Source organism: Liolophura sinensis, chromosome 2, assembly GCF_032854445.1.
Source record: "Liolophura sinensis isolate JHLJ2023 chromosome 2, CUHK_Ljap_v2, whole genome shotgun sequence".
Lineage (NCBI taxonomy): Eukaryota > Metazoa > Mollusca > Polyplacophora > Chitonida > Chitonidae > Liolophura > Liolophura sinensis.
This window is the reverse complement of record NC_088296.1, coordinates 9,257,533-9,270,031: the sequence shown is the minus strand read 5'-3', so window position 1 is coordinate 9,270,031 and position 12,499 is coordinate 9,257,533. Positions and strand designations below refer to the sequence as shown.

General features: G+C 38.7%; 1 protein-coding gene and 1 long non-coding RNA gene across 2 annotated transcripts; both read right to left on the bottom strand.

The window, feature by feature from the left end:
• Positions 1–499: 499 nt before the first annotated feature.
• LOC135462774 (uncharacterized) lies at positions 500–7,824 on the bottom strand. The gene is made up of 4 exons (XM_064740019.1): positions 7,510–7,824; positions 3,602–4,066; positions 2,703–2,814; positions 500–1,292 (listed from the first exon to the last, which is right to left on the bottom strand). The coding sequence occupies exons 2-4, from the start codon at positions 4,005–4,007 to the stop codon at positions 1,088–1,090; spliced, it is 723 nt and encodes a 240-aa protein (XP_064596089.1). The 5' UTR covers positions 4,008–4,066; positions 7,510–7,824; the 3' UTR covers positions 500–1,087.
• Positions 7,825–8,528: 704 nt separating this feature from the next.
• On the bottom strand, positions 8,529–11,912 carry LOC135463213 (uncharacterized). Its single transcript, XR_010443543.1, has 3 exons — positions 11,600–11,912; positions 11,237–11,301; positions 8,529–8,592 (listed from the first exon to the last, which is right to left on the bottom strand). It is a non-coding gene; the product is annotated as an uncharacterized LOC135463213 (long non-coding RNA).
• Between the last annotated feature and the right edge of the window lie 587 nt (positions 11,913–12,499).

The window sequence follows — 12,499 nt, the reverse complement described above, 5'->3', positions numbered from 1 at the left end:
TTTTCAATATGGATATCATAAATGAGAGTATTTATTTATTTGATTGGTGTTTTCCCTGAGGAAACCCACGACCATCAACAGGATGTTGAATTTATTTATCTAATTTTTTGATTGGTGTTTTACGCTGTACTCAAGAATATTTTACTTATACCAGCAATATGGTGGGAGGAAACCGAGCAGAGCCCGGCGGAAACTGGAGGACCTTCCCACTTACGGCCGGAGAGGAAGCCAGCATAAGCTGGTCTTGAACTCACAGCGACAGAGTGATGAAAGGCAGTCCCACGCACGGTCAGCGAAGAAACCAGCATGAGCTGGACTTGAACCCATAGCGACCACATTGAAGAGACACGAATGGTTCATTGCGTGGCACTGGCGTGTTAACCCCTTCGGCCACGAAGATTCCCTAAGTTAAAGAAAACATGATAAAAGTAATATTTCCGCCATATCGTGGTGAACACACGTTTTATGAGGTACATGTATATATTATAACACCATGCGATTGTACCAGGAATTCGCTGATCCATTTTTATTTCTCCTTCAAGAAAATTCAACAACTTTGTTCATACCATCAGACACTGGTCACCGAGGAGCGAAGGAATCATAGTGTAATCAAACCAACATACTAGCCTTAACATTTACGCAGGCAATTCAACTATAATCGCGAATTCGAGACAATTATCACTTTAAACTACACAGGTCGACATTTAAAGCTCAGTTCCTGGGCGGTGAAATCGATTTGTGGAATTCGTATACCCCATTCAATTTCGTGAAAAACCATCCGTAAAATAAATTTGTACATGCGTTGTAAACCATTTTTTACAATGAACTGTCTACATGCAGTCTATGTATGCCCGAATTTTTTTATTTTCTTTTCATCCATACACAGTTTTTGTCTCGTACAAAAACAGGCCTAATGGCCACTGACCACCGGTTCTTTGTCGTCTCATAACTACTGGTTCTTTGTCGTCTTATGGATAGCACAGAAGAAAAGTCCAGTGAATCAGTTATAATATCTGAAACTCCTGAGTGTTATTAAAAACCATCCTTCGTGATTTGGGGATACTGGAAAAATGATAATTAACACGAATCAGACTCGAAAATACCCGTCACTTTTGTATGGGTCGTAAAAGCTGTAAGGGTTGGGTTGACTGGGTGACAAGAATCCGCTATACAACGGCTTTACCGCACTGTCCAGAGTTAGCTGTGGTCTGGGAATAGGCACTTGACGAAAACTTCCTTGTTGATCATCCGTGGAAAGCTCACTGACCTCAGTGTCATTCCTGGAACGTTTGCTACAGAGACAAAGACAAAAAAACCCTCCTTTGTAAATGATTTCACGTGAATATTATTACGTTATACACAAGGAACTTCTGTTATTAAAACCATTTATTTGCTCTTCCCTTTTTGTTTTTTTTTGTATTTGGCATATTGTTAAAAACAAACAACTAAACCACAGGTCACAGCTTTCATTAATCTGCTACAATTTTTAACAGCTTTCTTAGAAATTTGGACGTACCGGGTAAAATGACGGTATATGTTTACAGAAGAGAATGATAATCACACTAAATGAAAGATATCGCGCATATACTAGTATATAACCAACAATGTCAAGTTTATATTTGTCCTAATCGCGCTCCGCCTTTGGAAGATATATTCTAAATGCATGAGGGGCCTCCGTGGCTCAGTCGGTTAGCGCGCTAGCGCAGCGTAATGACCCAGGAGCCTCTCACCAATGCGGTCGCTGTGAGTTCAAGTCCAGCTCATGCTGGATTCCTCTCCGGCCGTAAGTGGGAAGGTCTGGCAGCAACCTGCGGATGGTTGTGGGTTTCCCCCGGGCTCTGCCCGGTTTCCACCCACCATAATGGTGGCCGCCGTCGTATAAGTGAAATATTCTTGAGTACGGCGTAAAACACCAATCAAATAAATAAAATAAAAAAATCTAAATGCCTGACAATAGTTCTGAGGTAATTGTTCTTTTGTAACAAAAGAAACTTTTGTTCTTTTGAAAGGGGGCCCCCAGCCAGAATATTGAATGGAAGAATACCCGATTAACGCCACCTAGATACACATCATTTTTTTGATGCTTCCTGTTATTTTAGGTCATATCTTATTTTGCTCTTCCGGACTCTCTTTTTGCCTTTTTCCGGCGTGTTAAGTGTTATCATTTCGAAGCTAAGGCTTTAAAGTTTGATTCTAGGATGAATTTGTGTTTTTTTTTTCACCAAATGGAGGCGGTTGTACCCATGGCAAAAGCAGTGAAAAACCCTGGATCACCGACTTCTGATTGGGTAGGTTTGATCTATGTCAGCTGTTTCAATTGGTCAACCCCTAACCGGGAGTTTAAGGAAATTGTCCCAGAATGCAACGAAAAGCAGTCAACAGTTTTCAATGATGTTGGAAAGACGCACAGTATGTTCTAGGCATCTGAGTGAAACTACAAATCGCATGATGCAGCAGGGATGTTGTTACCTATAATGGCAAAGGAGTTAAACGCGAAACTTCCCTATTGCTTCACATTTGACCCATGAATAAAAAAAAAAACAAGCTTACAGTAAATATTTCGTAAAAAACATGAGCTATAAAGCTTGACGTATAATTGCTCAAGTAATAGTGGCGTCACTCGTTACTCGTGAAAAGAATTCGGGGTGCTCATCCTGTGCACTAATACATGGGACGGATAAATATTATGGTTTAGGACTTACGACGCTCTCCGATCTTCCTTCTTTCGTCGCCTCCTACACATCGCTACAATGATGACTACCCAGATGATCAGAAGGAACAGTCCTCCAATGGCACTGGGGATTGCGACGGCTTCTGTAATTTGATTTTATATTTCATGTATTTCATTGCTGATTAATACCATATACTCAAAACTATTTCAGAGACGTTTTATACCTGGATCGGAGCCTCCAAGGCCTGGTACATAGCTTGCTAGCACAGAAGAATGGCACAGGAGGCTCTCAATGCGATTACTGTGAGTTCAAGTCCAACTTATGCTGGCGTCCTCAACGAACGTACATGAACATTGAAGGCCTGTCACCTGCCTGTCATGGTCGTGGGTTTCACCAGTCCAGAGTAAAACACAAAATAAAGTATAGGCGAGGGTTTGCTAATGGCTGACACAGGAGTACCCATCGTAACCATCGACCTTTGGCAAGATACTAGCAAACTTTACCACTTTTTTAGTTTTACACATCGTACTCTCAAACGAGTGTCGCCCTACTATCAGTGAACGTGAGGAGTCTATTAATTCACCGCCCCCAGTTTGAACTCGCACCGTATTATCACAATACATTACGGCTCGCTACCGTATACTTTGATCTTAGAATAACTGACTTTATACATCCACCCTCATCTTGTATTTTTACATAATTTATGCTATACGATTGGGAGAATATGGACGATTTGATTAATAGTTTTTGGATGTGCAAAATTGTGCATTAAATCCCACTAACTTGCCACAGTCATGTTCCGTGTTTGTTACCCCCTATCCCTTCACATCTTTTTCAGCTAATATAGGACGGAGAAGGTAAGTTTGTGTCTGCCGTGTTTAAATTCATGAGCAAAATGAATAGAATAGGCTCTAGTGATTTGCACTCACCTAAAGGAAATGCCTTCTCTTTTGACTTGTGCCCTGGACCTCCATGGGTTGGTACAGTCGAGTGGAGTGTTGGAGTCGATGGCATTTTGGTCGTATGTCCACCACTGATAAGCGATGCAGGCATCACAGTAGTGCTCAGAATTGTATTTCGAGCCGATTGGGTTGTTAAGTAATTAGCTGGTGTTGTCATTACAGTAGGGCTCAGACTTGTCGTATTTTGAGCCGATTGGGTTGTTAAGTCAGAAGTTGGTGTTGGCATTCCAGTAGGGCTCTGACTTGCCGTATTTTTAGCCGGTTGGGTTGTTAAGGCAGATGTTGGTGTTGGGATTTCCGTAGTGCTCTGATTTGCTATATTTTGAACTGTTTGGATTGAATTTGGAGTTTGTGATGTGGATGTAGACTGCATTATTGATGTAGTAGATGTTGTATCCACTGGAGGCGCAAATGTTGTGCCGTTACAAGAGTCTGTAAATAGAAAATAAAGGATACTGATGTTTCACCGATGGTTTGGCTTTTGTTCTAAGCACATGTATCTGGCAAGCAACAACAACGAATTAAAGCTAGGTTCAAGTATGTTTTATACGATGGCTGTTATATTCAACTTTATGTAGTTGCGGACAGCATACAATACACGTATCATAGAGTGGATAGAATCCTACCTAAACCGTTCCAGGTTCTTGTCAAACATGCACATTGCAAAAAAGACAATACTTGTTCACTATTTCTTTTTATCGGATACTTGAACTACCTTTTATCATTGTAACTGATGGGCCTCAGAGATTGCAGAGAAAGGTGGTTTAAATTGGCCTATAACATGTCAAGGAACGTCATGACAGTTAAACGTGCTAGTGCTGCATGTAGATATAATGTTCTGGTATGAATGTAAACATTACTTATTTTACGTCAGAGAAAATAAAAATGGATCTACACAAAAACACTGTACGAAAATGGTAAGTATCTTCTGTTGGTTTCCACTATTGACCTAACATCGTACTGCATACACATTTTAGCTGTAATTTTAGATTAGGTAATAGTGCATATTTTTTTGGTGCCTTTCATTTTTCTCATCACTTTGGCTACGAAAACACATGGGTCAATGGTGTTCAAACCATCTGGCTTATGTGCTGCGCTATTGCCTGTATATTTACAGCAAGAAGAAAGATGTGTATATGCCAAAAAATTGATAATAATAAATTAAAAAATAATAGAAAATAAATAGAATCACTCTAGCCCATACCACCTGACTCAAGTTTTACTGTAGATATACACTGTTTTTACACTGTGCTTTACACTGTGCCTTACGCTGTGTACAAACGTGACAAGCACAGCCAACACTTAATGCACGCGGTATCGCTTGCTTTTTAATAGGTTTACTTGCTCTTCTGTAACAGGGAAATGGGTTTTTATTGGAGTACGGCGCAAAACATTAATAAAATTAATAAATAAATTAAGAGGGATTAGTACGACAACTGGATGATGCTACATGTATATTGTACTTCTCAATCTCCTGACTACCTCACTCTCCCATATTTTCCCTTTCAATTTTTTTTTTGGCTATCGGGAAGTATTTTCGAAGGTTTTTATGTGATACTATGGGTTTTTTCACCAAAATATCTGTGCATGAGGCAGCATGTAGTCAGCATGGTGAAATACCGAAACAAAAAGAGCAAAACGGCAAATGATGCTGTGGGATTGGTCTGTGGAAAAACCTGTGGGGAAGAAACTTATTTAAGTAGAACTTGTATCCAGAGGAGGGGCAAATTTACTCCCGTTACACAAAATGGTGTTCAGCTTTTCTTATTTCAAATTCATACATGTACCTTAGAAAGATCTCTGTTTAACAGATTTGTGTTCCATATTTGAAACGCCTTTTGTCAATAAAAGCTAACGGTGTTGTTAATTAAACTAACACCCGATAGAATGGTTGTGTTGAATTGATATACATGTAGTATGTGCGTTTTTCTTCACAGAGTAATCTGCTCCAATTCCAGAATACATTCTAGCATCACTCAGATAGCAGACTGTGTTAAATTTAACACATGGTTTTTTATTTAGTGTAACAGATCATTTCTGCACACCGTTGCGCATTTTGGACACTGTTCACCAAGACATGTTTAGATTATACTTGTTAATTTAAAAACTCCCAACATCTACCTGTAAATGCAAGAAGGCTTTATCTTAGGGAAAATGGAAAGAAACAGCAGTGTAGCGACGAGAGTGGGATGGTTAGCAAATAGTGATTGGTGACATACGGTATTAGGTAAAATTTTAATATTCAGTTGCCTTTATCTGTTAAACTAAAGCAACTTATAACAAAACATTGATACTACTGTCAAAATACAACTGTTTAGGATCTTTAATTTATCAAATATATCTCCTAAAAAATGGACTTTGGCAAAATCAGTCATCTTTTTGTTACAGTGTATGTCTTAAAAGACATAAGGATTAACCAGAACAACAAAAAGCAATAGTTGAAATTATTGGTTATGTGAAATTCTACAACATGTCAGCATTTTTTAGGTATATAAAAAAAATTGGATATTTAGGAAGCAGATAGAATATACCTTTTAGAGTTAATATCAAACGAGGCGCAGTTGATATTTTATTGATTTTTATGACCTCTCTATCACAGTTGTTAATTTTGTAATAACTAATTTAATTGTAACAGAAGTCCAGTTTCATTCAGTGAGAAACGGAAAAGCGGCCTTTTCATGAGATTTATTTTGCATAAAAAGAAGAACTATCTCATAGAAAGGAAACTGTGTTGTCTTTATTGGGTTAGGCACTACTCTACTGGTTTGCCATCAAACTGCGAAATACGTAGTATCAAATATGGTTAGCGCTGCATTACATGCACATGACATATACAGTATAATACCTGAAATCTCATTAATCTGATAAGGTATGCTTTCGGCTTAAAACTAAATTCGAATTGATGGATGGGATTACCAACAGCGTACTGCTATCCCAGCTCACAAACTAGTTTATGAAAGTCTCAAATCCAGAAAAGTTCAAACAGGTACATGAGAGACATTTTATCAGGCGATTTAAAAATCTTCTGCCTACTTCCACGAGTCATAGCATCCAATCTGAACGAGATACAGTGATACAGGACAAAGCCCCAACTTTTTACAGAGAGAGTTTGCAAAGTTCGTCACTCTCCACGATTAGGCAGTTCATTGACCGAGACCACAACTCTCCTCGTAGATCGTAATTTCGGACTCGGAAGTCTTGTATTTCGTTTGGTTTCGTGTGTTACGGGGTGGGGATGGCCATGAATTATGCCTGAAAAACGGGATTACCAACATCGTATTGCTATCCGAGCTCACAAACAAATTTATGAAAATTGTTATGAAAATTGTATCCAGAAAAGTTCAAACAGGTACATGAGAGACATTTTATCAGGCCATTTAAAAATCTTCTGCCTACTTCCACGAGTCGAATTCCAACACGACTGTATGACAAACGGGGAGTTTCGAGTGTGAACACTTTTGTCGTTAAAGGTAAGAACAATTCTACTCTCTCATGTGACTTATGGAAAATGTTAGGCAACCTTTGTTGACATCAAGTTACTGATCACCTGCTTCAGTTCACCCTTATCCAGAGGCACAAATGACACTTCTTTCCCTTAGGAATTTTTCAAGTTCAAAAACGTTAAGATTATCAATTTTCTCTATCATTCCTTCACTCCAAATTACTTTTTATGACACTTTTTGTGCCAATTGGCACAAGCGCATTTTCCGGACCCACAGTCGGCTCCTATCCCACACTCCTATCGTCCGTGGTACAGCTGTACCCGCGTGTTCCGCGTCTTTGGCGCGGTCAAAATAGCGGTCAAAAACGCAACGATATGTTCTGTTCCGAAAAGACTTTTGCATAAGAATGATTTCATCTGTTTGTGTACTTACTCAGAGTAGCATTAGTGTTTTCACACTGACTGAACCTTGACGCCGGAATTGCGAACCACTTCTCTTTTTTGCCCCAAGGGGCGTGCCATTTGACGCATGCGCATGTGCCGGATTGACAGTCCGCTCCTATCCCACACTTATCGCCCGTGGTACAACTGTCGCCGAGTGCTTTGTAACCGGTCCCAATGCACCAAAAGTTGTCTGATGTGGCTCTGAAATTTGCATCGCAGTCGCACACGTTCTTCGAGTTACACACGGAGTGCCTTGGCAGACAATCTTTATCTTTGGTTTTGTTGCAAGGTTCTCCGATAAGATTGGCTAGAAACAAGTTGATAGTTATTATCGTTACTATGTCGACAAAGAGTAAAATATATACGTTGTCTTTTCTTACTGAACAGAAGCTTTTTTTTGTTTTCCATAAAAATTGTCAAAAGTACAAGGTGAATAGAAACATGTATCTATTTCTGTATAGATTGTGGGGAATAATTTGCTTTCCGTTTAAAAATATACTTTATGTATTAGATTTCTGAAAAGAACAAAACAATTAATCTTATACCTAATACCACTAACTATGTCAGAACAGTATTATGTCCAGAATGGCAAAATGTATGATATATTTTATTGAATTACTTAGTGATAGTTGATTTGTGAAAGGAGAAAACCACAGTCCCGCGAGTAAACAAACAACATTTCCCTGACAAAGCTCCAGGCTCAAAGCACCTGTTGCTAAACTGAAACCAAGCCGCAAAACATCTTTGGTGAAACTTCGATTGATTTCTTCAATAATAAAAAAAAGCAAAAAAAAAAAAAAAAAAAATAACAAACCTTTCTCACAAATGTTCAGCTGAGCATTGGTTATGTATCCGACATCACACTGACAAACCATCCCGTCACATCGATGTGGTCGACACACAGCTCGAGGATCGGCACATTTTCTAACACCCGTACATTTCTGACCAAGCAGTACAGGAGGTTCTGTTGTTGTTGTTGTTGCACTGACTGTAGTACTAGGGTGAACTGTGGATGACGCTGATTTGCTTGTCGAAGTCGAGGGTGGATTAGATGTTGTACCACTGCAAACTACTGTAGAAGATATTTTCAAAGTTTAAAAATCAGTACTGTTTAAAATATCAGATCAGTTATATAACGTGGAAGACTTAAAGCTGTCGCTATTTTGAATACCATTCATAACGGTGACCAGATTCCATTTCAGTTAATGTATATAAGAAAAAAGCAATGGGCATATTGCTCGTCGCCGTCGTATAAGTGAAATATTCTTGAGTACGGCCTAAAACACCATTCAAAAAATACATCAGAATCAGAAGACTACCATGTGCGATCACGTGGCATCCAGTGCGTAATAATATGCTAAAAAGCCAGTATATATACACGTACAAAGCCAGCAGTTTATTAGTTGAGCTTTCATACATGTACTATATACCAGACCAATCAAACAGAAGTGCATCGCATAAATGAGTGACCTGCCAGCATAAAATATACATGTGAATGGGATGCAAGGATATAAGCGGCTTTGATGCTAAGCCTTGACACTTCCGTCGACCTGTACCGTGAGCGGATAGCTTGCACAAGCGGCGTTGCCATGAGTATGCAACAGAGATGACCTGGATCATTTCATTTTGTTTAACGACGCCATAAGAGGTATACCGTGTTTTGACATGTATACTAACACATTGAATGAATATTTAAACCTTTAGTTATTTTAACAGAAAGCTCGTTGCCTGAGTAATGCTAGAATGCAATCTGTTATTACAACACAGTATTTTATCATATTCAACAGAATATATTGCAAATCTAATAGGATCGTCATGTAAAATTAATAGAATATGTGTGTTATATTTAACAAAATAATCTGTTGCAATAAAAGGATAGGCCTACATTTTAACATCACTCAGATAACGTGCTTTTTTAATTTTTTGAATTTATATTCAATACAGTGTATGAAAATTCTTACTGGTATAAAACTGCGCATTGATTTCAGTGTTCCATTCCGATGATTATTCATGAAATACAGCTAGAGGCTCGTTTTACACAACTTCGTTAGTCGTCTATGGTCTGTCCATACATTACAGATTATCTAGCCGACTACGGTGAGCAGGTTACGACAAAAAATACACTGGGCCGTTTAACACAAGAGAAACTCTCTAAGTGTTACCATAGCCGGCTATGAGGACGCCCTGCTGAAATGCTCTGCTAAAACACTCTGCTTAACTGGCTTCACAGTATAGGCAAATTAAATCCAAATTAAATGAATTTCTTCTCAATTTCCAATTTTGACAAAGTTTGTAAGCAAATAGGTTTAACTATCACAACATACAGAGGAAGACAAAGAACAACGACAACACATTCGTTTTGGTGATTTGTGAGCTTTAGTTACGAACGCCGTCTTTAAACATTGTATTATGTATTTTATTCTTCCTGAGTTAAATATATATCTCACCTTCATTTGCCTCTTTTGTTTACATTATAGCCTGCACTGTGATTCAATCGAACGTTCTCGAGACTTCGATGTTTATTAGTTTAATGTTATTGTAAATAGCGTGTACAGTCTGGGTTTGGCGATTTCGCCTTTCACGGCATTCGACGTTAGTCATTTGTACTCCATTTTCTGTACAGAGCACTTTATTACTCGCCACTTATTATTTTTTGGAGACGTCATTTTGGAGCGTGTATAGGTCATTGTCTCTTTGTGCCATTAAGTACGTTTCATCCCAGTTTACCTTGAAAGTGACTGTGTGTATATTTCCGAGGAGAGAAACATACATCGACAATTCGGCATCACGGACGCGACTGTCAACCCATCCGCCCACGAGAAGTTACACATTCACAGGAATTTAGGGAATAAACCACTTATAAGACTGTCATCGTAAATTTAGAAATTCCTCTTAAATGTGAATTCTAAATTTACGTGGACTGACTGGCTGTGGAAGCCGGGATATTCCTTATAGATTTGGACTCTGTAAGATACTATATAAATTTGTATTGTTTTGTATATTATTATCGGTTGTGTTATTTGTCTGTTTTGTTCAAATATATGTATTGGACTTAGTCAAGCGTTTTCGTGTTTCTTTGATCTTGTGTAAGGCCTATCGCTGATCCGAAATGCCTATCGCTGAAACAGGCCAGTTGTTTCCCACCTTTACCCTCAGATAGTGGTACCCTTACACTTTAAGAAGACTTTCATTTCCTAACAGAAGCTGGTTGCTTTCCTATTTTTCTCCAGTCAAAAGATAACCTTTTAAAACTGGGACTGATAGCACTATAAAGCCATATTTCTTTCCTTCTGTCCACTATTGGACGTGACTAATGAGTTTTGGGCCAACTTTTAACATTTAGGGTAAAAAAATTTAGACGACAGCCCAATATTTTCTTTATCAAAACGGGCTTGACAAAAGTTTTACGTGGCTAGCGGAGTTATCCGTCTTAGCTTAGCCTTTTCACTTTTTGTGAAACGGGCCACATAGGCAACCTGGCTGGACCAGGTAACCACTAATTCGCTCTTGTGAGAAGCTGACAGTCTCCACACCGTTTACCGTACAGTTTGGATTCCTTCAACTGACACAGCGCGGCGAAAGGACCCACGAATCTCAAACTAATGTGGTAGCTGTACGTTCTAGTCCAGTTCTTACTCGTGCTTTTGTGTTTTTATAACAATTTCAATGACGGTCATAACATATCTCAATTAGACACAACTGCGCTGTGAACATACCTTCATCAATGCATGCTAAAAAAACGATGATCCAAACGGAAGTAAACTTCACCGAGACGACCATTCTACAAAAGGAATGAAAACATTTTGTTTCTCACTGCAAACTAACTAACCTTCGTCACCATTGAGTATTGAAATGGCTATTGAACATTGGATATTTTTCAGTAATGTGTGTGATAGAGGTAACTATATTGCTGAATATTATACCGGCGAGGTTCCAGCAAAATGCAAATGAGTAGAGTATTTCTTCTGTTCTATTGTGCCGTATGCAGTATTAGTTGGCTTTTAAAAACGAAAACATCTTCTACATATACGAATCAGGGCGAAATAAAAACAGTCCAACATTACAGAAAAGTAACTTACCTGTTCTTCGAATGTAACAGCAATGCTGTTGGGATGTCAGAGTTCGAGGTTTTTTCGACTGCTCTTGAGTATTTAGTGGCAATATCATAAGACGTTATACTCCATCAATCCAAGCTTTAAATCCTTACAAACGATTGGTTTGTACCGCTTTTAATCACCCCCCACAATATACGCTGGATTTGGAAAGGGCTCTGTAATATCTTTAGTTATCGGAACTATTGTATATCAAAATTACTGCAGGTGTAATTTACGCAGATTTTCCTGTACGACTCAAACAGAAATCAAATGTTGTGTCACTGGATATCTGCATCCACTGAATTATATACATTCATCGGATATCTATAAATACATGTAGGTCCTCCTATTAAAGCACACAGGACAAAAAGATTAAATATATTTTACCAGATCTGGTAAAGACCCTAATCCAAGATTATCCGCAAAGGTCTCTTGAACATAAAGCAAATGTTCACCTTATTATGCTTATAAACCAAACGATAACGAAATCACACGTCACGAAGACTCCGCTGTGATGACGCCAAATATATCCTTCTACACTCACTGCCACTCCCAATGTTAAATGACAACAGGGTCTCATTCAAAGCGGAAAGTAACAGTTTGGCCGTTATCTCATGTACCTGTGACTTTAAACACACACACCCTCTGCACTTCTGTGTCGCATTCCCTGGTTGTCCGGGCATATCTTGGGTGTGTATCAGCTTAATTTTTACGTTGTCCAGGCGATTGTGACCAAGGTGTTGCTTCAGACATGAGCACATTAGCCTGGTCTCAATCATATTTAAACTAGTCATATCATCTGTCTTGTGACAAATCGGATTCTTGTGTAACTTCAAGTACAAGCCAAACTGAAGTTCTCTCACCCAACTTCCAATTCAACCCTTC